General features: G+C 40.9%; 1 protein-coding gene across 1 annotated transcript in view; it reads left to right on the forward strand.

Moving 5' to 3' along the window:
* Positions 1-23,832, forward strand: part of ndufa10 (NADH:ubiquinone oxidoreductase subunit A10) — a 60,103-nt gene extending 36,271 nt beyond the window's left edge. Inside the window, exons 7-10 of the mRNA XM_060828061.1 lie at positions 2,640-2,694; positions 12,684-12,769; positions 18,660-18,768; positions 23,564-23,832. Coding sequence (XP_060684044.1) covers positions 2,640-2,694; positions 12,684-12,769; positions 18,660-18,768; positions 23,564-23,632 — 319 coding nt within the window. The 3' untranslated portion in view covers positions 23,633-23,832. The remainder of the gene's footprint in view (positions 1-2,639; positions 2,695-12,683; positions 12,770-18,659; positions 18,769-23,563) is intronic.
* The last annotated feature ends 278 nt before the right edge of the window (positions 23,833-24,110 follow it).

The following is a 24,110-nucleotide window of genomic DNA, read 5'->3' on the forward strand; positions in this document are numbered from 1 at the left end:
GTCTTCCCAATTACTTGCTGATGCTAACTTCTTGTTATTCAAGCTCTCGGACCTCTAAATTCTTCTGAACTGTAGCTTTCTGCAGTCTTCCATCTCTTTCATTCCTGCTGTCAAAGTGCATAACCTCACATTTCCTCATGTTATATTCCATCTGCCAATTATTTGCACAGTTATTTAAATCTCTCTATATATCTCAGCAAACTCCTTGTGCAGTTCTCACAACTTGCCACCTCACCTATTTATGTCATCAGTAAACTTGCCAGTAGTTAATTCACATCCATGATCTAGGTAATTTGTTATATATTGAGTAATTGTGGCTTCAACCCTGATTCCTGAGCACTAAACAAATTTGCCTTATCTTGAAAATGCCTCCTTTATCCCAACTCTGTCTTCAATTAATTAATCAAAACCTGTATTAATGCTAATATACTACCCCAAAACCATGAGCTCTTACTAACTAGCCTTGTGTGTGGTACTGCATCAAATGTGTTTTAAAAATCCAAATGTATTACATTTACTGGTTCTCCTTTATCTACCCTTCTTGTTACCTCCTCAAAGAACTGTAATATATTTGTCAGGCATGATTTCCCCTTTCAGAAAGCTATGCTGATTCTGTTTGATTATATTATGTGTTTCTAAATGGTATGCTATTACTTTATCATTAATAGACTCTTAACATTCTCCCCATGATAGTTGTAGAGGTGACTGGCCTATAGTTATTGTTTTTTTGTCTCTTTCCTTTGTTACATTGGCAGCTTTCCAATCCTTTGAAATCTCTCCAGGATCTAAAGATTTCTGGAAGATTATTACCAATGCATCCCCCTATCCAGCTTTGAAATCCTAGGGTCTTAAAGATCAAGTTGATCTTTAGTTCCATTAGTTTTGTTGTACCTTTTCTCCAGTGATTGTGTAATTTCCTCCTCCCTCTTTAGCCCTTTCATTAGTCAGTATGTTTGGAATGCTAGTAGTGCCCTTTTACTGTGAAACCTGATGCAAAGTACTTAGTCAACACCTCTGCTGTTGCCTGATTCCCCATTATTTACCCAGTGTTGTTCTCTAAGGAGCCTGTGTTCACTGTTGCCTGGTTCTTTATTTTTATATATTTAAATACATTTTTAACTGTCTGATGCCTGCCTTGAAGAAGTTTTCCTTTATTCCTGATGAAAGGCTTTTGCCCGAAACGTCGATTTCGCTGCTCCTTGGATGCTGCCTGAACTGCTGTGCTCTTCCAGCACCACTGATCCAGAATCTGGTTTCCAGCATCTGCAGTCATTGTTTTTACCTGTTTTATATTGTGTGTTAGTTTGCCATAATTGTTTATTTTCTCCCTGTTTTTGTTGTTGGCTTCTTAAAACGTACCCAAACCTTTGACTTTCGATTAATCTTTACCAAAATGTTTTTCTTTCAATTTGATGTTAATCTTAGCCAGTAAAGGTTGCTTTATCCCCTTTCAGAGTTCCTGTTTCTCACTAGGATATCCCTTTGTGAGTCATGAGTTATTTATTTAAAAAGTCTGCCATTGTTCATCAACTGTCCTTTCTGCTGAACACCTTTCTCAGACCACGCCATCAACTCTGCCCTCATTTCTGTATAATTTACCCTTATTGAAGTTTGATGCAGTTGTTTCCAACCCAAGTTTTTCTCGCGAACTGTATCTCGTACACTCTCTCTCCACGTGCTTCCTCCACTGCGCCCCCCCCCCCCCCCCAAAAAAAACCAGAATGCTAAATTCTACCTTGTTATGGCCACTTTTCCCTAGAGATACTTTGAGATCATTTTTTAAACTTGATTCAATTACACATTTACAGATCCAACGAAGCCTAGTCCCTGGTTAGATTCACAACATATTTAGGAAATGATCCTGAAGACACTCCATGAATTATACTTCATGGCTACTTCTGCCAATTTGATTTTCTCAATCTACTTGAAGATTAAAATAACGCATGATGAATTGCCTGTCTTTTGCTCTAACCAGCCCTTATTGTCTCCTTATTATTCTGTCATGGATTAGATTAGATTCCCTGCAGTGTGGAAATAGGCCCTTCGGCCCAACAAGTCCACACTGACCCTCCAAAGAGCAACCCACCCAGACCCATTCCCCTATACCTAACACTATGGACAACTTAGCATGGCCAGTTCACCTAACCTGTGCATCTTTTGGATGTGGGAGGAAACCAGAGCACCCGGAGGAAACCCATGCAGACAATGAGAGAATGTGCAAACTCCACACAGAAAGTTGCCCGAGGTGGGAATTGAACCCGGGTCCCTGGCGCTGTGAGGCAGCAGTGCTAACCACTTATGCTCAGGGGTCTAAAGGCTACTCACGTCAGTGTTGTCTTCCCTTTGTAACTCCACACATGGATTCTATAACTTTCGATGGAAGATCTTTTCTTGCTATTGTACTTATTCCATCTCATACAAACATAGGATCAAATCCCCACAGCAATGAATGAAGTGGGTGTTTATGGGCTTGATGACCTTTTCTCAACCTGAGTATATAAATGCTATTCTCTAGAAATTAATCATTTATATGTAGAGTTGCATTGTTTTCCAAAATATCTGTTGTTAGACACTGGATGGTCTGTGCAGCAGATATTGCCAATACAACAGTAATCACTCTTTTGTTTCTTTCCTCCTAGTGAAACATCTGAAATTTTGCAGTATAATACATTCCAGCCTCCTGATGTAGAGAAGGTAAGAATAGTGACAGAACTTCCCTCCAAACTGTTAGGTCCCATGTTGTCCAGCTGCTAAGTGCTCGCCCATTCTGTTTCTCTATATAATAGAATGTGTTACTGTGCAATGATGGACAAGAAGAGGTTACATTTGCAACATTACTTGTAATTGTGACTCCTGTTCCATATTTTTATTCATTTCCATTCATCTCATTATGGGCAGGTCTGTGTCTTTAGAGTTACTTCCCTCTTCCCTCCTGGTTATTGTGATATCTAGACAGATCCCTTACTTTCATGCCTTCTTTGAAATTGGACAGATAGATTTGGAGAAGAGCAACTCTGAAGAATGTGACTGGCTCATTGAAATTGTATTTTGTTTTTGACATGGCTGCTCGCCTTTTCTGAGACCGTCTCCAGACTATTACTATCCCTGACTGCAGAGCTGAGGTCTTAAGACAAATGATTTAATTCAAATAGCTGACCGTTACCTGCTTACATTTTTATTTACAGAGATGCATGTCACAAAGATGCACCTCCAAACCCAGCAACTACAGTTTTAGCCTATTGCTACAGCAAAAGCAAATAAATTCCCAGTTAATGTCCACCACTTGAATATGCAATTAATATATAAGGTTGGATGGTAAGGCACATAGCACGCTGAACAACAAAGATGCAATCTGTCGCATTGCATTCACATCCAATCCACTTTGGTTTCCCTAGCATTTTAAAAATGTGCCATTTTATCTTTAGACATGAAAGTAAACTGCACACCCTATTGGACATAAGATTTTTTTTTATTTTGCATTCCTGTCCATTTCAAGTACATGCATTGTTGTAACCTTTGTTCATTTATTTAATTTCCCTTGGGTCCTGAGGTGTCTTGAGGGGATATCAGCTGTTTGGCACCACTGGGTGTATAGGTGTGCTATCTGTTTGATTCAGGTCAGTAGAGGTGATACTAGTCTGGAAGAAACCGATGTGTTGATGCTGACAGAACGTTTTCTTTCAGGGCAATCAAGAATTGTTGGCACAGTCTAAAAACAAGGGTTCTCCAATTTTTAAGGAGGAGTTAGAGGCTTTTTTTGTCTCTTGACAATCATTTGGCTTGAAATTTTCTTCCACAGAAAGCTGTGGAAGCTGGACCAGTGAATGTATTCAAACCTGAGTTAAAAAGATTTGTGATTGACAGGGGAGTTCAGGGTAATAATAACCATATTTTTGAATGGGAGAGCAGAGTTGGGGGACCAAATGGCCCATATACCTTAGCTCATATGATGTCTGGGGATAACACAAAGTCGTTGGCATTTTGAAGGGAAGAGTTGGCAACAGGTTCTCCCTTTGAAATATTAACATATTGTGGATTTTTTTGAATTCAGATAAGGGCAGTAAGAATAAAAAAAAAGTTCTCCTGTCACACACAATCCCTCTTACCAATTTTCAACTCATACATATTCACACCAACTTGGAATATATCCAAATGGTTGCTAGTGGACCACCGTTGTTTTCACTTCTATCCATATCATATTTTCATTCTGTTTTGTAATTAATTTAAACTTAATTGAAATCAAAAATATCTTCATGCACCAGCTAGTAAAAATATCTTGCATGATGTGTTTTTAAAAACAAAACTGGTGTTAAAGTAGAATCTGACGACTTCACTGGTTCTAAATGGAAAATGGAGGTTCTGAGGGAATGGGACACATACCTGGTGTTAGCGCACAAATTACCACTTGTTTCTTTGAGTTCCTGGCTTGGTGGCTCAGTGCTTAGCGCTGCTGTCTCACAGCATCAGGGATCTAGGATCAGTTTTAGCCTCAGACAACTATCTGCGTGGGGTTTGCACATTCTCCCTGTGTCTGTGTGGATTTCCTCTGGGAGCTCTCATTTCCTCCCACTGTCCAGCGATGTGCAGTATAGGTGCATAGGCCATGCTAAATTGCCCATAGTGTTCAGGGATGTACAGGCTAGTTGGATCAGCCATGAGAAATATGGGGGTAGGGTAGGTGATTGGATCTGAGTGGGATGATCTTTGGCCAGTCAGTGCAGACTCAATGGGTCGAATGGCCTCTCTGTGCTGTAGGGAATCTATGATTTTATAATCTTAATATATGTGATTTGACAAAGTTCTAAGTTTTATCATGTATTTAAGGAAACCTGGAGGATTTCAGACTGATTCAGTGTTCAGAACAGTTTCTGTGAAATGTGAAGTTTGGTATTTGTAGTGTATCTTTCATGTCCTTTTGCTTCTGTGAATTATTCTATCTATTAATGAGTCTTCTATTTATTTTAAATTGACTTGTTTTCAAATCCTGATGACAGGGCATCCTGAACAGTTTTTAATATTTACATGCAGGTTGTCAAAACAAGACTACACATGCTAATTCATGGCAGTAGGCTTCAGTGCAAGTGAGACTGCTTTTTGATATTACAATTTGCCATCTAGCTATGAATGTGAATTGGACCATTGGGGAAAACCACAAACTCTAATTTAGGAAGCACAATTTTTCATGATTAGATCAAGCTAGCCATATGTCATTCATGGCATCTGTAAACAACAAAAATATACATTTTGTAGGGAATTATGAAGCTTAACGGAAGACAGCCAAAAGGCGTAGAGGGACAAAAGAAACTACTGATACACCTGCCACAGGATTAAAACAGCCTTTAATATTCCTCAGCAATAATGGATCTTTCAGCGCTGTGGCAGGTTCACATGTAACTTTGAATGAAAAAACAGTAATGGTCTTTTCAATAACTCTGCTGTTAGGGCGTGTCTTTCCCTTTTGAGACTTCAACCTACTTGTAATGCCTCTAAAATTTTTAATTGAAGCATGATTGTGGTTTTTGTGACGCATTTTGAATTGTTAAAACTGGAATGAATCACTTTATACGTGCTGACTTATTGAGTGTGTTGGTTAAAGTGACCATCAACTGATTCAAATTGACCTAATATATTTTTGATCCCAATTTCAAAGAGCTTATGTTCCACATTTTGTCTTGGCTATTTCACTTAAAATAAATCAAATGGCACCAAGCTAAGCCTGTCAATTTATTTGTTCTGGATTTTGTGTTTGCCCTGAAAGGTCTCCAGTGGTATACCTTACACTGTTGAAACGGTTACTTGCCAGGAAAAACAAGTTGAATGGGTTTGTACGAGTACTGTTCATTTAATTTCAAGTGAATTCAATCTTGGTTGAGCCTAAATCGGAACAGTTACTGAATAGTGGATTGTTGCAATGTGGATGAGGCCATTCAGTTTGTCATTCTCTGCACCAGCTCCCAAAATGAACAGTCCACCTAAAGCCATTCTCTCCAATACCTGTAACTCTACATTTCCTTTGTTCCAGCGAACATAGAGCACCATTCCGTGCCAACCGTGATTCTGTTCTAAATTAATCCCCTGTGCCTGCACGTAGTCCATATCCCTCGATTCTCTGCCTGTCTAAATGCTCATTAAACTTTGCTGTTATATCTGCTTCTACCACCTCCTTGCACATTTCAGGCACCTATTATCCTATGTCTTTTAAAAAAAAACTTACCTTGCACATCTCCATTCAACTTCCTCTTCACCTTACCTATGCCCTCGAATATTTGACATTTCCATTTTGGGAAAGAGCCTCCAACAATCCACCCTAACCATGCCTCTCAAAATTTTATATACTTCTATCAAGTCGACCCTCAGCCTCCAACGCTCCAGTGAAAACAATCCAGCTTTGTCCAACCTCTCCTAATAGCTCATACTCTCTAATCCAGGCAATATCCTGGTAAATCTCTTCTGCACCCTCTCCAAAACATCCATCTCTTTTGTGTAGTGTGGTGACCAGAACTGCACACTGTACTTTAAATGTAGCGTACCAAAGTCTCATACAGCAGCAACGTGACATGCCAATTCTCATATTCAATTAGGGAGGCTGTGTGGGTAGTGGGCTCTCTGAGCTGTGAGGGCCAAGGACAACTAGTACAGAGAAGGGGAATTGCTAACAGATAAAAGTCGAGCTTGCTCTTGGAGGAAACCTTCTCAACTTGGGTTTGAGTGTCAAAAGAAAATGTTCAGGTCCTTCCTCACTCTGGGAAACAAGTTGAAAATGTTGAAGCAGGTTGTTCCTGGCCAACAGCCGGTGTCTTGTCTAAATAATAATTTGCTTTTCCTGTCTCTCTCTCTGCATTTCTACCAATCCTCCAATTTCCAGCTAAAAAAGCTGTCTCCATCTGGAGAGGAAAGGAATTGCTGAAAACAAAAAGAAAAAAACATGGGCAGCATGATGGCTCAGTGGTTAATACTGCTGCATCAGGCGAGTTTGCACATTCTCCCCTGTGTCTGTATGGATTTCCTCCGAGTGCTCTGGTCTCCTCCCACAATCCAAATGTGCACGTTAGGCGATTTGGTCATGCTAAACGATGTTCAGGGATTTGTAGGTGAGGTGCGTTAGTCAGGGGTAAATGTAGGGTAATAGGGTAGGGGAATGAGTCTGGGTGGGTTACTCTTCAGAGGGTGGATGTAGACTTATTGGGCCGAAGGGCCTGTTTCCACACTGTAGGGATTCTATGATATTCAGTGCCCCGACTAATGAAGGCAAGCATGTCATTTGCTGCCTTCACCAATATCTCTTATTATTTTTATCTATTTTTGTCACTCACTTGCAATCCGGCCATTTACAGTATTCTTTCCTCTTGCATTTGACCTCTTAAAGTGCATCAACTTCACATTATCCAGATTAAGTTCCATTTGTTGTCTCGCTGCCCAACTTCTGCAGCTATCCTACTGCATCCTTCAGTATCCTTTATCACTATCCACAACTCCACCAATTTTCTTTGTCCTCTGCAAATTTACATATAATTTTCATCCAAATCATTTTTATACATTAGAAATAAAGGAGGTCCCAGCACTGTTCCTTATGGAACACCACTGGTTGCAGACCTCCAGTCAGAATAACACCTCTCCACAACTACCCTCTCTCTTCTGTGAAAAGGCCAATCTTGTATCCAACGTTTCAACTCACCATGGATTCCATATGATTATATTTTCTGGACCATCCCACCAGGAGGGACCTTGTCAAATGCTTTAAAGTCCATGTAGACAACATCCACTGTGCTACTGTCATCCATCATCATAGTCACTTCCTCAAAAAACTCAATCCTTCAATATTCAACAGAAAATGTCTTTGTAAGAACACATCAACTCAATACCCAATACAAACTCACCAATCCCACAGTTTCCTCAACTATACCTCCTTGCACCTTGCCTCCAATAAAGATTTTATTCCACTTTCTCAGTTCCTCCATCTCCACACCCATTCCTTTGATGCTAATTTAAACAAGTGGAGCCTTCAAAATGTCCACCCTCTTCCTCAACTGAAGATTCCCCGTCACCACAGTTGTCAGAATCCTCAGCTTTGTCTGACCCAGCACCTGCACTTCAATGCTCACTCGCTGTCTTCCCTTGCACAGCAGGAAAGGGTCCCTCATCTGGGATGCCACCACCAGACACACATTCCCCTCCCCTCTCTTGTCAGCCTTCGGCAGGGACCATTCCCTCTGGGAGACTTTGGTCCAGTCCCAACACCTCCCCACACCCTCTCTATCCTCCAGAGCCCACTTTATCTGGAGTCAATCTAAATAACTTCTGGTCACAGTCATACTCGTAGAGATGTACAGCACGGAAACAGACCCTTTGGTCCAACTTGTCCACGCTGACCAGATATCCCAACCCAATCTAGTCCCACCTGCCAGCACCGGCCCATATCCCTCCAAACCTTTCCTATTCATATACCCATCCAGATGCCTTTTAAATGCTGCAATTGTACTAGCCTCCACCACTTCCTCTGGCAGCTCATTCCATACACGTACCATCCTCTGCGTGAAAACGTTGCCCCTTGGGTCTCTTTTATATCTTTTCCCTCTCACCCTAAAACTTTGCCCTCCAGTTTTGGACTCTTCCCCCCCACACCCCCACCCCAGGGAAAAAACTTTGTTTACCCTATCCATGCCCTCATAATTTTATAAACCTCTATAAGGTCACCCCTCAGCCCTCCAATGCTCCAAGGAAAACAGCCCCAGCCTCTCCCTATAGCTCAAGTCCTCCAACCCTGGTAACATCCTTGTAAATCTTTTCTGAACCTTTTCAAGTTTCACAACAAGTTTCCGATAGGAAGGAGACCAGAATTGCACACAATATTCCAACAGTGGCCTAACCAATGTCCTATACAGCTGCAACATGACCTCCTGACTCCTGTACTCAATACTCTGACCAATAAAGGAAAGCATACCAAACTCCTCCTTCACTATCCTATCTACCTGCAACTCTACTTTCAAGGAGCTATGAGCCTGCACTCCAAGGTCTCTTGTTCAGCAACATTCCTCAGGACCTTACCATTAAGTGTATAAGTCCTGCTAAGATTTGCTTTCCCAAAATGCAACACCTTGCATTTATCTAAATTAAACTCCCATCTGCCACTCCTCAGCCCATTGGCCCATCTGATCAAGATCCTGTTGTAATCTGAGGTAACTACCTTTGCTGTCCACTACACCTCCAATTTTGGTGTCATCTGCCAACTTATTAACTGGACCTCTTATGCTCACATCCAAATCATTTGCACAAATGATGCAAAGTAATGGACCCAGCACCGATCCTTGTGGCACTCCACTGGTCACAGGCCTCCAGCCTGAAAAACAACTCTCCACCACCACCCTCTCTCTTCTGCATTTGAGCCAGTTCTGTATCCAATGGCTAGTTCTCCCTGTACTCCCATGAGATCTAACCTTGCTCTCCAGTCACTCTTGGAGAACCTTGTTGAACACCTTACTGAAGTCCATATAGATCACGTCTACTGCTCCGCCCTCATCAATCTTCTTTGTTACTTTTTCAAAAAACTCAATCAAGTTTGTGAGACATGATTTCCCATGCACAAAACCATGCTGACTATCCCTAATCAGTCCTAGCCTTTCCAAATACATGTAAGTCCTGTCCCTCAGGATTCCCTTCAACAACTTGCCCACACTGGAATATAGTTCCCTGGCTTGTCTCTACCAACTTTTTTAAACAGCAGAACCACGTTAGCCAACCTCCAGTCTTCTGGCACCTCACCTGTGACTATCGATGAAACAAATATCTCAGCAAGAGACCCAGCAACCACTTCCCGAGCTTCCCACAGAGTTCTAGGGTACACCTGATCAGGTCCTAGGGATTTATCCACTTTTATGCATTTCAAGACATCCAGCACTTACTCCTCTGTAATATGGACATCTTTAAAAGTGTTGCCATCTATGTCGCGACATTCTATATGTGTGTCCTTTTCCACAGTAAATACGGATGCAAAGTACTCGTTTAGTAACTCCCCCATTTTCTGCGGTTCCACACAAAGGCTGCCTTGCTGATCTTTGAGGGGCTCTATTCTCTCCCTAGTTACCCTTTTGTCCTTAATGTATTTGTAAAAGCCCTTTGGATTCTCCTTAACTCCATTTGTCAAAGCTATCTCATGTCCCTTTTTTGCCCTTCTGATTTCCCTCTTAAGTATACTCCTACTGTCTCTATAGTTTTCTAAAGATTCACTTATTCCATCCTGTCTATACCTGACATATGCTTCCTTTTTTTTAACCAAAACCTCAATTTCTTGAGTCATCCAGCCTTCCCTATATCTACCAACCTTTCCTTTCATCCTGACAGGAATATACTGTCTCTGGACTAATTTCTGAAGGCTTCCTATTTCCCAGCCGTCCCTTTACCTGCGAACATCTGCCCCCAATCAGCTTTTGAAAGTTGGTGCCTAATGCTGTCAACGTTGGCCTTTCTCAATTTAGAGCTTCGACTTTTAGATCTGGTCGATCCTTTTCCAACACTATTTTAAGACAAATAGAATTATGGTCGCTGGCCCTAAAGTGCTCCCCCACTGACACCTCAGTCACCTGCCCTGCCTTATTTCCCAAGAGTAGGTCAAGTTTTGCACCTTCTCTAGTAGGTACACCCAAGTTCTGACTTAGAAAATGTTCTTGTACACACTTAACAAATTCCTCTCCATCTAAACCTTTAACACTATGTCAATCCCAGTCTATGTTTGGAAAGTTAAAATCCCTGATCATAACCACACTATTATTCCTACAGATAACTGAGATCTCCTTACAAATTTGTTTCTCAATTTCCCTCTGACTATTGGGGGGTCTATAATACAATCCCAATCAGGTGACCATCCCTTTCTAATTGCTCAGTTCAACCCAAATAACTTCCCTGGATATATTTCTGGGAATATCCTCCCTAAATACAGCTGTAATGCTATCCGTTATCAAAAATGCCACACCCCTCCTCCTCTTACCTCCCTTTCTATCCTTCCTGTGGCATTTGTATCCTGGAACATTAAGCTGCCAGTCCTGTCCATCCCTGAGCCATGTTTCTGTAACTGCTATGATGCCCCAGTCCCATGTTCCTAACCATGCCCTGAGTTCATCTGCCTTCCCTGTTAGGCCCCTTGCATTGAAATAAATGCAGTTTAATTTATCGGTCTTACCTTGTCCCTGCCTGCCTGACTGTATGACTCGCTTCTGTTCTCAACTGTACCAGTCTCAGATTGATCTTTTTCCTCACTATCTCCCTGAGGGGTTCCCCCCCACCCCATCCCCACTTACTAGTTTAAATCCTCCCAAGCAGCTCGAGCAAATCTCCCTGCCAGTACATTAGTCCCCTTCCAATTTAGGCGCAATCTGTCCTTCTTGTACAGGTCACTTTTACCCCAAAAGAGATTCCAGTGATCCAAAAACATGAATCCTTCTCCTATACACCAGCTTCTCAGCCATGCATTCATCTGCATGCCCTCCTATTCCTGCCCTCGTAGCACCGGGAGTAATCCAGATATTACATTTTCTCGAGGACCTCCTTTTTAAATTCCTGCCTAACTCTCTGTAATGTCCCTTCAGAATCTTAACCTTTACCCTTCCCATGTCATTTTTTCCAATGTGGACAATGACATCCTGCTGGCCCCCTTCCCCCGTGAGAACATTCTGCACCCTCTCTGAGACATCCTTGATCCTGGTACCAGGGAGGCAACACACTATTCTGTTTTTTCGCTGCTGGCCACAGAAACGTCTCTGTACCTCGGACTAGAGAGTTCCCTAATTCAACTGATTTCTTGGAACCTGGCTGCGCACAGTACTGTAGGTCTGGTTCACCAAAGCCCCTATATATTTTCAGTAAGACCTCATTCTTCAACATTAATCCCTTAGTGATATTGGATGCATAATGTACAAAAATAGTCTTGTTTTAACTGCAGATCTAAGCCATAACCAGTCATATTGGGTGGATTAGACCCAACGAGTAACATTTTTTAAAAAATGGCCTGTTAGTTTTGTTCAGATTTGAAGTGTCGTCCTTTTTCATTATTGAGAGATACGCAGATGAGAAATTTGATCTGATTTGAAACATTGACTTTGGACTTGGGCAACACGTTCATCATGTCTTTTGATGATGCACTTTGAGGGTTTGTCCTGTCTCTAATGGTGGTTTCGGGGTGTTGTACAGATGAAAGAGAAAATCTGCCCTTTTGTAACATCTGTTGCATTCTCTAGACACTCAAGTACTTTTCAGTAATGGCTTGTGAGATCAAGCCACTGTTATGTGTAGACAACCTACAGCCCACAGGCAATGTGATCAATGGTCATTTAACGTTTGCTTCATACTTTCATTTGCTTGATCCTTTGACTCAGAAATTCTCTCTCTAAATTTCTCCACAGTTTTTTAAGACTCTGTTTTGAAACTTACCTTTGAGTTTGTTTTGATGCTTTTCCTAATGTCACCTTGGTCTTAAGTTTCCTTGGAACATTTTGCAACATCAAAGGTGATATAAAAAAAGCTCAGTTGTTGTTGAAACAAGGTTGCCACCTTGGAGGAAGCCAATTAGTTTGGGTGGTTGTACTATTTCTAATGGAGCTATTTACCCTGATCAAACGTCCCTATCCTGTCCTATTAGAAAAATAAACTTTGAATGACGGTCTCTGACTAAACTACCGCTGGTGTAATTGCAGGTTGCTGAGGACATTAAACTCTTGAAATGGGAGAAAGGGCCATGGCTGGAACAAAGTGACGTTTCCTTCCATCTACTCAGACTGCTGTGAGTACATGGGCTACACTGATGGGGGACATTAATACCATTCAGAATAAGTTTGTCCTCTGAGGAGTGCACTGTGCTGCTTAGAATGCCTAAAGACATTAAAATTGAAAGTCTGAAAGACTAGTCAAAAACAAACATAAAACGTACAGCAGGTCTTTCAGTCCCTGTAAAGAGAAAGATGGCATACTGTTTGAGTAGCTGCTGGATTCTAGCCAAGAGTGCATATTTGAAATGTCAAATCTGTTGTTTCTCTTATGGATGCTCTTGGACTTACTGTGCATTTACAGAATGTTCTGTTTCTGTGCCAGCTCTCAGATTTCAGTGAAGTGCTAAATAGACATTCATGGATAGCTGCCTGCTAGATGGGTTGTAATTTTTTTAATAACATTTTGGTACTCAACTGAAGGAGTACTGCAAACTTGTGTTCTGATTCGGGTGTTGAAAGTCTGTTGCCACTGCGTGGTTGACAGTGTCGTGCACACAGTCTTGTTTCTCATCTGCTTATTATCTTTGGATAATGTTTTACCTGTCTCGACAGAAGCCTCTTGTCTGAATCACTCCACACCTGTTTCTCTCTACTTCATCTGCTCTGCTGTGAAATGTGATCGTTGGCTTCTATTGTAGACATCTAGGTCAAGGAGCTCATTATGACCTGGCAATCTGCTCACAAATTACGAGGGCAACTGAATCAGTTAATGTTCATGTAATGGAGAATTTCAGTTGTCGGGGACTTGGCATGGCAGCTATGAACATCTAGTAATTAGGCGAGGGCAACTGAAAAATCTGTGGATATAATAAATAACTGTTTACTTCAACATATATTTGGTTGCCAGTTACCATTTCAGTTCTTTGCAGGGAGCACTTGAGTAACAGAATTGCACTAAATGGGTACATAATTTTTGTCACATCTGCAGGTTTGAGATTAGTTTCTTTTAAATGATGTTGATTGAGAGACAAGTGTGTGTCAGGTCATGGGGAAAGTTCTTCAAAATAATACCATGGGGATATTACAGACAGGGCCACTTACTCGTAAATTGAAGGTCATTTTGGGACCTTCATTTGAAGGTCCTGGTGCATTGTGGTTCATTATGACTGAGGCAGGTCTGTTAAGTAATCTGTCTTACTCTGTCTGTCTTTTCATACACTTGTATATTCCACTCCTTGCCGGTCCTCTCCATCCTGTATTAAGGAGCTTGATTTAGGCTGTAAGGTTAAGACACATACTGCTCCTGTTTCTGTCTGAGAGCAGGCTGCTCTTGTCAATGTCTCAACAGTAGATTGCTTTACATTTTTTTGGTTTGGAAATACTTCAACGCACTACAAAAACTGAATAGAAAAGTAACTCAACAAGTGCCTTATATAAACTAGTAAATCCACAACATCATAAATATTTTTCTGGTATTTGTTGTTGGCTTTTGTAGGATTCTGTCATTCCAGTATGACCATGTTCCTGTTTTTATTTAATTCTTCATTGAGAATGTTTTGTAGGCAATGTTAAGGAATATCATTTTCAAGCAGCAGGGTTAACTGCTGTGCAATGGAGCCCTCTAAAGATCAAATCTATTTCCTAGAAGCAGCAGAGTAAATGAGTCTGGAGGTTTAGGCACCACATGAAACAGCACTTATGGCCAGAGACCACTTTCACTTCAGAAAACATTGACTGAGCTGTGTCCCTGTTTCATTCCAGTAGATGTATACTTATCAAGTGGAGTAATTGGAAATACTGGAAGAGTGAGTGGGGCAAAAATATATAGATGTAGGTAAGGTGTTGCATGTTTGTACCACTTCTAAATGAAGTGTCAGGTGTTGCACCACAACATTCATTCTCCCAACCCATTCAAATCTGTTGCCTGCATCAGAGTCTTGCCACCAAGGATTGCTTGGTTCTCTGCAGCATTTTCCTTTATTCGTGGAGGAATTCTGATGAAAGGTCACAGGCCTGAAGTTGTTTCTCTCTGCATAACTGCTGTCACATTTGATGGCTCTATCCTCGTTTTGCTTTTATTTCAGATATTTGGCTTTTTTTTTGGTAAAGCTATAGAGTTTGGAAATGTCTGTGGTTTCTGTATAAATGTCGAGTGACTGATCAGTCTTTGTATTGGCACTTATTATCATTAGGAGGATATTTGAACAAGCTTCTGCATCGAGCTGCACTTCCATTTTAAAGGAAGAATGAACTGAATATTTTTGAAGTTTATAAAATAAGTGATAACTTCCTTCCTGCATTTCCCTATGATTTGTCTGAGTTTAAAGGTTCATTGTTCATGGTTCTCAATTTATTGACTATTTTACAAGTCAAGTGTGAACTTCTGATTACTGTTGTGTCTTGCACATTTTTGTGTATGTGAAGGAACACTGTTGTCCATTGTAACAATAATTGGTTCACTTTTTGCCCGTCACCCAATTTAAATTGGATTCGTCTTAAATTCACATAATAAAATTGCCATGATGCCAATGTGATCATTTAATCCTTCAGTGTTAACATCACTCTTCCTCAGTGGCAACTCTGGCAATGTAAACAGCCTCTCACATTTACAGGACAGATTGAATTAAGCCACTTTTTGTTGTAAGCATAATATCTTGTCTATAGGTTTTGAGGTTGCTAAATCTAGAATTTCAGGAGCAGAGTCTGCAGGAAATTGTAATGTGTACACAGAAAGATCCCACCTACAGTAGTGTAAAAATCAACTTGTTTTTAATGGTGTTACTGAAGGCCTAAGTATCAGCACGGGGTGAATGCCCGAAATGGTGCTATGGCCCCTTTCTTCACTTGGAGGGGAGTTAGAATTGGAATTTGCTACTATATAGAATGTAAATATTGGCATAGAAGCTTTAGATAGAATTACCTCTTTTCTGTTCTGCAAATACTGTATGTAAACTCATCGCGTGCACCACAAGTTGAGCTGTTTTCTGCAGCTTTTAATTGTAAATTTTTAGTGCTGTGGATTACTGGGCTGACAGCACAGCAGCAAGGACACATCTGAGATCTCCATGAACAAAAGAGTTAACAGTTTATCAGTGTGAGCAATGGAAAAGGAAATGCAGCAAGTTCTCATTAAAGTTGGAAATGAAAACTTTTAATGAATCATAAGCCTTGATAGGAGTCAGGATTAAAACTGGAGTTTTGTTCACTTGTACATTTTTTTTTGCCTGGAAAAATAATGTACAAATTATAATGTCTTACATCTGTAATGCTGAGCATTCCCAACTGAAGTAGCTAACAAAATCAGACACTGTGCATAATAGCAAAACTGTACAGTTTGCTGCTTTAAGGTATTTCACAACAGAAAATAAAACTTTTTAAAACATTATAAGTTGAAAGGCCATATATCATTAAATGCTGACCTTAGAAAATAAAATGCTATTAAAATAAAAAGTAAGCAAAATAAGTATAACTTTTGTGGTGTAAATAAATGTTTTTAAAAAAATTAGACTAACCCACTTAAGTTTTAGATTGACCAGGTTCCTCCTCAGTTTGTCATGAGTATGGTGCTGGAAAAGCACAGCAGGTCAGGCAGCATCCAAGGAGCAGGAGAACCGATGTTTTGGGCATAAGCCCAGTCTCCTTCTCAGTTTGTAGCAGAACCCGACCCAGGATAACCTGCAGTAACTAACTCCAGTGTCAGATGGTGCTGATGAGTTCAGTGCAAGATCAGAACAGAGGGACAGCAAGTTCCCGCTGTTAGCAGTAAACACCAGGGACTTTAAAGGTGAAAACAGTGGGCAGGAATAGGACTGGGGGCATGAGCAGGGGCCAGGCCAGAGTGGGAACAATAGCTGACATGTCCAGTGGTGACAGTGACCACCAAGAATTTGAAAGACACCAAGATTGCAGATTCACATTGGGAGCCATGGGGAGGAGGGACCCCAGGACTGAGAGTGGGTGTGGGAGCACTGGGGAAAACAACCTGAGACCAGGCTAGCCACTGAACAGTTCAATTATGTAAATATTATTTAGCATCGGTTTCCAGTGTTATATGGATATGTTGATAACTACAGAATAAGCGACATGAAAGCGTGATGGTGTTCAGAAAGCCAGTGTTTAAGAGGATTTAATAGATTAGCAATTGGACTCAAATGAAGTAGTCAATGATGTAGGAAAAGAGGGAAAATGATTTGGTTGCGAAGAGAAGGAAGGCAAAGGAAAAATAGGCAAGTAACTTGAATAGTAGAGCTTTAACAGCAATTCCTACAGGAATGAAACTCTACAGCGGAATATTCTGTTCGTGGGCCACTGAGGTTGAGAAACATATGCCAGTTAAGTGGTCCTTGCATTGTTAAACACTTGTTATAAATTGCTGTAGCAATTTTAATTCAGATTTCCTGTAAAAATCTAGCAAATGTCTTGAATCTCTTGATGCTGATGGTGAGCCCCAGTTTTGAGGCTAACAGCATAACCTTTTTACATGTTAATAATTGTGTGCTCCATAACCTTTGTTATTTTGCTGTTAAGTTCTGTCTCAGTTAATTACGTTGGCATTTTCTCTTGATCAGAAATTTTTGCCTTTGACTGGATAATCTGTTGTTAGTAATAAAGAGATGTGAACTTATTTGAAATGGCAGCAATATGTCCTTAGTTTGAGTCACTCATTGTCTGCTCCACATAAATGTTGCCATTGTTCCTTGTGCTCTTTGAAAGATTCAGTGCAGCTTCAATGGGCAAAAAGCATAAAAGACTTTGCAATCTGAAATATAACAGTGCACTTGTATTCAAATACAACAGTATCACTCATTTTAGAGAGGACAATAAGAAGATCAGTCACTGTTTTGCCTAGCTTTGGACTTTTAGGCATTGTAGAGAAAGCCTTTAGCAATTGATAGATTATAGGCTGACATCAGGACTGCTCACTTCAGGAGCCACGATAACTCTAGAGTGTGGTTGATATGAACTAAGGAAGTTCATTGGCAGACACTTAATTGCAATGCAAAACTTATGAGTTAGAAGATGTTGTGAAACTATGGAACTGTCAGGTTATAAATTAATATTGATGCTATTGTACAAATTATTCACGTTCCCATTGCTACTTTGCTGCAATTAAGTAAATGGGTTAATATCTTTTAAAAGAAGGCAATTTTATTTGCACCAACTGATTTGCAATATGGTCTACCACACATCCTTTGCCTTGGGGATGCAGCAAAAACATATCAGATTTAACAGTCTTTTGTTTCTTTCCATCAGTTTTGTTCTGACATTTTTAAGTGAGCCTTGGGAGTATAGAACAAGTCAGGACAAACTGTAATTCTTGCTCTGCACTTGAATTTCAATGAAAATGGAACATGGCCCTGTAATAATCCCACCCAACTTGTGGCCATTTCTCTTGATCTCCTGTTCACATTAGATTCTGTCAATCTCTGATCACCTCTGTGTCTCAGGGCAGGAGTCAGTGGAACAGTCTCGGTTGAAAGTGATACAGATGCATGAGTCTGACAGCAAACTGCACAAATGTGTTAAGGCAGTTGAAGCCTTTGAACTATGGGTTTTGACAGAGAAGGCACCAGCTGTCAAAAAAGTTATTCTCCACGATGAATTGTAGAAAAATGTGATCTCTACTAATGTCATTGAGTTATGGGCTATGTCAGAGAAAAGCACTAGGGGGTGCCATTGTTACATTGAACTATTTTGTTTTCTGTGTACAGTTACCTCTTGCTTATTCTCATGTTTTGTTCCTAGTTAATGAACAATTTTGCTTTTGGAGAACTTAATGAATGCTGTATTTTCAGAAAACTTAAAAAGTCAAGTGGTAGGTCCTGACTCAGCAATTTTTAATATAATTCTGACCATCGTATTAAAGAGCAATCAACCCAGGTTCAGTGCATCTTTGCAAAGTGCAGGTATTGATCTGTCATGAGGATATTTACCAACACAAATTACCTTTCTCCCCTTGATTAGTGTTGAAGACAAGCAACGTGTAGCTGACCTGACGTCGTTCCCCAGATTCCTTCCAGAAGTCACAGTTGGAGCTCATGAGTTTGATCAAATGTATCATGCCTACAGACAGGTAGGGAACTTGATATAAGCTTGCATGCTGCATTAAAAATAAGATTTCCAGCACCTGCAAATGCTTCTTCTCTGCTTTTCCGTATTTGTGTACTTTCTATGGATTTGTAAGGTGAATAGAAGTATCATTTGCGTCTGACAGAATGCTTTTCTGTGAATCGCACTTTTTTGCCCCTGTAATGAAGATAGTATCAAACACTCCCAGATCAGGGTGAGCACAGATGGTGTGCAAAGCTAAGTTTGTTGCTACATTGCTAATCGTAAAAACTGTAGGACAGTGAGATTTTGAGCTAGTTATTTTAATCAGCCTGTTCGAACATGCTATTCCACATTAAAGGGACGGCTGGAAAGTGGGAAGCCTTCAGAAATGAGATAACAAGAATCCAGAGAAAGTATATTCCTGTTAGGGTGGAAGGAAAGGCTGTTAGGTATAGGGAATGCTGGATGACTAAAGAAATTGAGGGTTTGGCTAAGGAAATGAAGGAAGCATATGTAAGGTATAGACAGGATACACCTTTCAAAATGTCCATATTACAGAGGAGGAATGGCTGGATGTCTTGAAATGCATAAAAGTGGATAAATCCCCAGGACCTGATCAGGTGTACCATAGAATTCTTTGGGAAGCTGGAGAAGTGATTGCTGGGCCTCTTGCTGAGATATTTGTATCATCGATAGTTGCACGTGAGGTGCCAGAAGACTGGAGGTTGGCAAACGAGGTGCCACTGTTTAAGAAGGGTGAGAAGGACAAGCCAGGGAACTATAGACCGGTGAGCCTGACGTTGGTGGTGGGCAAGTTGTTGGAGAAAATTCTGAGGGACAGGATGTACATGTATTTGGAAAGGCAAGGACTGATTAGGGATAGTGCGTGGAAAATCATGTCTCACAAATTTGATTGAGTTTTTTGAAGAAATAATCAAGAGGATTGATGAGGACAGAGTGGTAGATGGACTTCAGTAAGGCGTTCAACAAGGTTCCCCATGGGAGACTGATTAGCAAGGTTAGATCTCTTGGAATACGGGGAGAACTAGCCATTTGGATACAGAACTGGCTCAAAGGTAGATGACAGAGGGTGTTGGTGGAGGGTTGTTTTTCAGACTGGAGGCCTGTGACCAGTGGAGTTCCACAAGGATTGGTGCTGCGCTCTCCACTTTTTGTCATTTGCATAAATGATTTGGATGCGAACATAAGAGGTAAGTTAGTAAGTTTGTAGATGACACCAAAATTGGAGATGTAGTGCACAGCGAAGAGGGTTACCTCAGATTACAACAAGATCTTGACCAGATGGGCAAATGGGCTGAGAAGTGGCAGATGGAGTTTAATTTAGGTATATGCGAGGTGCTGCATTTTGGGAAAGCCAATCTTAGCAGGACTTATACACTTAATGGTAAGGTCCTAGGGAGTGTTGCTAAACAAAGAGATCGTGGAGTGCAGGTTCATAGCTCCTTGAAAGTGGAGTCGCAGGAGGATAGGATAGTGAAAAAGGTGTCTGGTATACTTTATTTTATTGGTCAGAGAATTGAGTACAGGAGTTGGGAGGTCATATTGCGGCTGTACAGGACATTGGTTAGGCCACTGTTGAAATATTGCGTGCAATTCTGCTCTCCTTCCTATCGGAAAGATGTTGTGAAACTTGAAAGGGTTCAGAAAAGATTTACAAGGATGTTGCCAGGGTTGGAGGATTTGAGCTATAGGGAGAGGCTGAACAGGCTAGGGCTGTTTTCCCTAGAGGGTCGGAGACCGAGGGGTGACCTTATAGAGGTTTATAAAATCATGAGGGGCATGGATAGGGTAAATAGTCAAAGTCTTTTCCCTGGGGTCGGGGAGTCCAGAACGAGCAGGCATAGGATTAGGGTGAGAGGGGAAAGATTTAAAAGAGACCTGAGGGGCAACGTTTTCACACAGAGGGTGGTATGAGTATGGAATGATCTGCCAGAGGAAGTGGTGGAGGCTGGTACAATTGCAACATTTAAAAGGCATTTGGATGGGGATATGAATAGGAAGGGTTGGAAGGATATGAGCCGAGTGCTGGCAGGTGGGACTAGATTGGGTTGGGATATCTGGTCGGCATGGACAGGTTGGACCGAAGGGTCTGTTTCCGTGCTGTACATCTCTTTGATTCTATGATTCCCAGCCTTCTGACCCAGAGGTAGGGATATTACCACTGCATCACAAAGGCTCTAGCAAATGGCTGCCGTGGAGCTGGAATTAAATGCTAATAGCTGTGAGCTTCTTTAAATCCTCGTGATTTTGCCTTTGGTAGATGCAACCACAGAGGAAGCTCTTGCTCCCTAAAAGCTTGTGAAAAGCTAGGTGTTCATGTTTATTTAAAACAAAAACTTCTCTTTGTACTTTAAACGCTGACCAGCTGCACCTCACTCTTTGCTCTGCCTCCCACCTTACTTGGGTGTTCTGACCCCTCCCACCCTCAGGTCCCATGAAGATTGAGGTTTAAACTGTGATCACATGGAGCGATGGACTCGGGGAACACTTCTTTATAGAAACATAGTTTATTAAAAATGAATAAAAAGCAAGTCAAATGTTGATGCATTTAAGATTTTGGGGTGGATTTTGTATCTTAAACAGAGTTTTTTTTTAATCCTCGGCAATTTAATGTTAACAATTTATTGAAAATGAGATGACCAAGGTCTACATCAGGTCAGTAAGCTGGTGTAATTCTGAGAGTATATGCACCTGAAACTTCCATCATCCAACTCAATCATTTTATCTGGGTACAATTGCCACATTCATGTTCGGTTGTTGCTAAGTTTATGTAATGTGCTTCATAATCGAGAATGTCCTCCTCAGGACAGTGATAAGATGGCTGGTTTTCCTTCTCCCTGGCTAGCATTCTGTGTTAGGGTCAACAACAGCTTCCAAAGCTACCCTGGCAGTCCAATGTATGACCATTAGACCAAATTTTACGTACATTTTGGATAAAGAAACTGTTCCAAGTACTAATCATAAACTGCTCACTCAATAAAAAAAATTGTTTGCTGAACCTGCTAAAGGTTCATTAGCTGAATAATCTATTTCCAAAAAAATAGGCTCGGTTGGTGTGGTAAGCCCAAACAGGCTTGGTCAGAAGATAGTTTTCAGGCAAGTGAGGTGAAACATTTGCTGTGAGTAAACATATTTTGAGAACTAAGTCCAGCATCCAGCCTCTGCATATTTCAGTCCTGGGCAGAAACCACAACGGTTTCACTTAGCCTTTCATGTTCAAACAAGGCAACTTGGCACGGCTGTTCAAAGGTTACTATTTATAGTTTGGACGCAAGCTGAGGAGTTGCAGTGAAAAAAAAGGAAAGTTTGATCCCAAGAGACTTGTCTGTTCATGAATCCATGGAACACAATGCCAAGAACCATGAGCAAAAGTAGAGCATATAGACCACTCAGCCTATCTCTCTGTTCTGTTCCCCTGCCATGCACTTATAATTTCATATGATTGTGGATGATCTTTAAGATAGTGCTATTACATCCAAGCAGATAGATGAGACCTTCTCATCCAAACGAGAGCACCTCTAACAGTGAGCACTCTTTCAGTACTGCACTGAATTATCAGGTCAGAAATTTTGCCGGGAATGGGAGGTGAACCTAGAATCTTGTGATTCAGAGCTGAACCCATAGGTGACACTGTAAATGTCTGAGGTGCCCTGAGATTCAGTGGGGCTTCCCCTCTCAACACTCCCATTAAATGATTATAAGTACCCACTCAAGTACACAAGACTCTGTATTTGGCAAAATGAAAACAGCATACTCTGTTCATCAAAGTCTTCAAATTCATGTTGGGTACTCCGACCTTATCGCTTTGAACACAGGGTATATGGATCTTCTTCCTTTCTACTCCTTCCCTACTTCCCTATCCCTAACACTAACCCTCTGTGTTAATAACTTAGTGCTTTTAAGAAAAAGTGTTGGCATATTTCTGGTTGTAAGTAATCTTCAGTGAAACGTGATTACTTAGTGTCATATCCACTATTTCAATTGGGCGCAGGTAATTGCACATCAATATTTAAATGTGATTTTGCTTTGGTTCAACTCATGGTTGATGTGTGTAATGCAGAAACTTACTACAGTCAAGGTTTGGTCAACACACTGAAAATGAATAGTGACAGTTTTTCTTTGACATAACCATGTTATACTTGACAGAGTACCATCACCAAATAATAGAGGGTTGGGATGGGAAGGGGGAGTGGAAGCTGTCCTCTGGAATGTTAGCTGGTCTTGGTCACGTGGTGCACACTAGTTATGCTCTAAGGAACTACACTTGAAGATTTTTAAAGGTTAACTGGGAAACAGAGCTAGGTTGTTCAATGGGGAGGTAAGTTTTGTTTTGGGGGGGGAGTGGGTGCGGCTGGGGAAGAATGCATTTGCCATGAGATACCAGCCTCCCTTCCTGCAGCCTGCTTCAATCCTTCCTCAACCTTTGCCTCACTGCCACTTCCTGCATGTCTAAGCAGCCTTAAAACCTAACTTTCTGGTTATGCTCATCGTCACCTTCCCTGATCTTTCTCCTGGTTATTTTTGTCCTTTGGAACTTACCGTTTGTTTCACCCAAATAATAAGTTAACAAGTTGAAGGGTGAATAATTGTATCTATATGCAAGATCATTGTAGGATTCAGTCTTTCTAAATGCTGTTCTAAGTAGAAGTTAATGAATATCAATTAATTATGCACTCATTAACCTGAATTTGAGTGCACACTGCTATCAGGCAACATGAAAGAGTTATAGGCCATGCTTTCTTGCAGCCTGTATAAAACAGTGTCAGCACTTATCTGTTTTCTGTCTCTTCTTTCAGCTCCCAGGTCGAAAGTATGCAGAAGGTTTCAATGCTGATGTCGGGGATAAGTGGATCTGGTTAAAATAACTGTGTGGCTTGCAGAAGAACAATTAAATGGATTTGAAAGGAAGAGAAAGTGAGAGAACTCTCTGATGCATGGTGAAATAGCTGGTTTCATACTGAGCTCAGCATGGCAAGTCTGATTGGATTTACCCAGGGCCTGTGCAGAATTTTGAGCACCTTATTAATTGACTGTAGGTATCAAATAAAACCTAACATTGAAATTACCGCATCCTTGTAGATTTGAATGAAGTAAAGTGTGACAGCATGGAACAAGTCTGGGGCAAACATTTCAATTGGGGAGTGGTTGTTGCACCAGTTCTCTATAGCATTTAAGTGAACTGTATCGGTGTTGTTTTAGAATCTAGCGGTAGTCTGGCTGCCATCCTGCAGTCTTACTTTTTCTCCCAGAGTTGCACCCTGTCCATCATGAGCTTTTATGTACTTGTGTTATTTCGTACAGATCGCTGTCTGAAAAAAGTACACCTCACTCTCTCTCAACACA

The sequence above is a fragment of the Hemiscyllium ocellatum genome, chromosome 7 (genome assembly GCF_020745735.1).
Source record: "Hemiscyllium ocellatum isolate sHemOce1 chromosome 7, sHemOce1.pat.X.cur, whole genome shotgun sequence".
NCBI classification, from domain to species: domain Eukaryota; kingdom Metazoa; phylum Chordata; class Chondrichthyes; order Orectolobiformes; family Hemiscylliidae; genus Hemiscyllium; species Hemiscyllium ocellatum.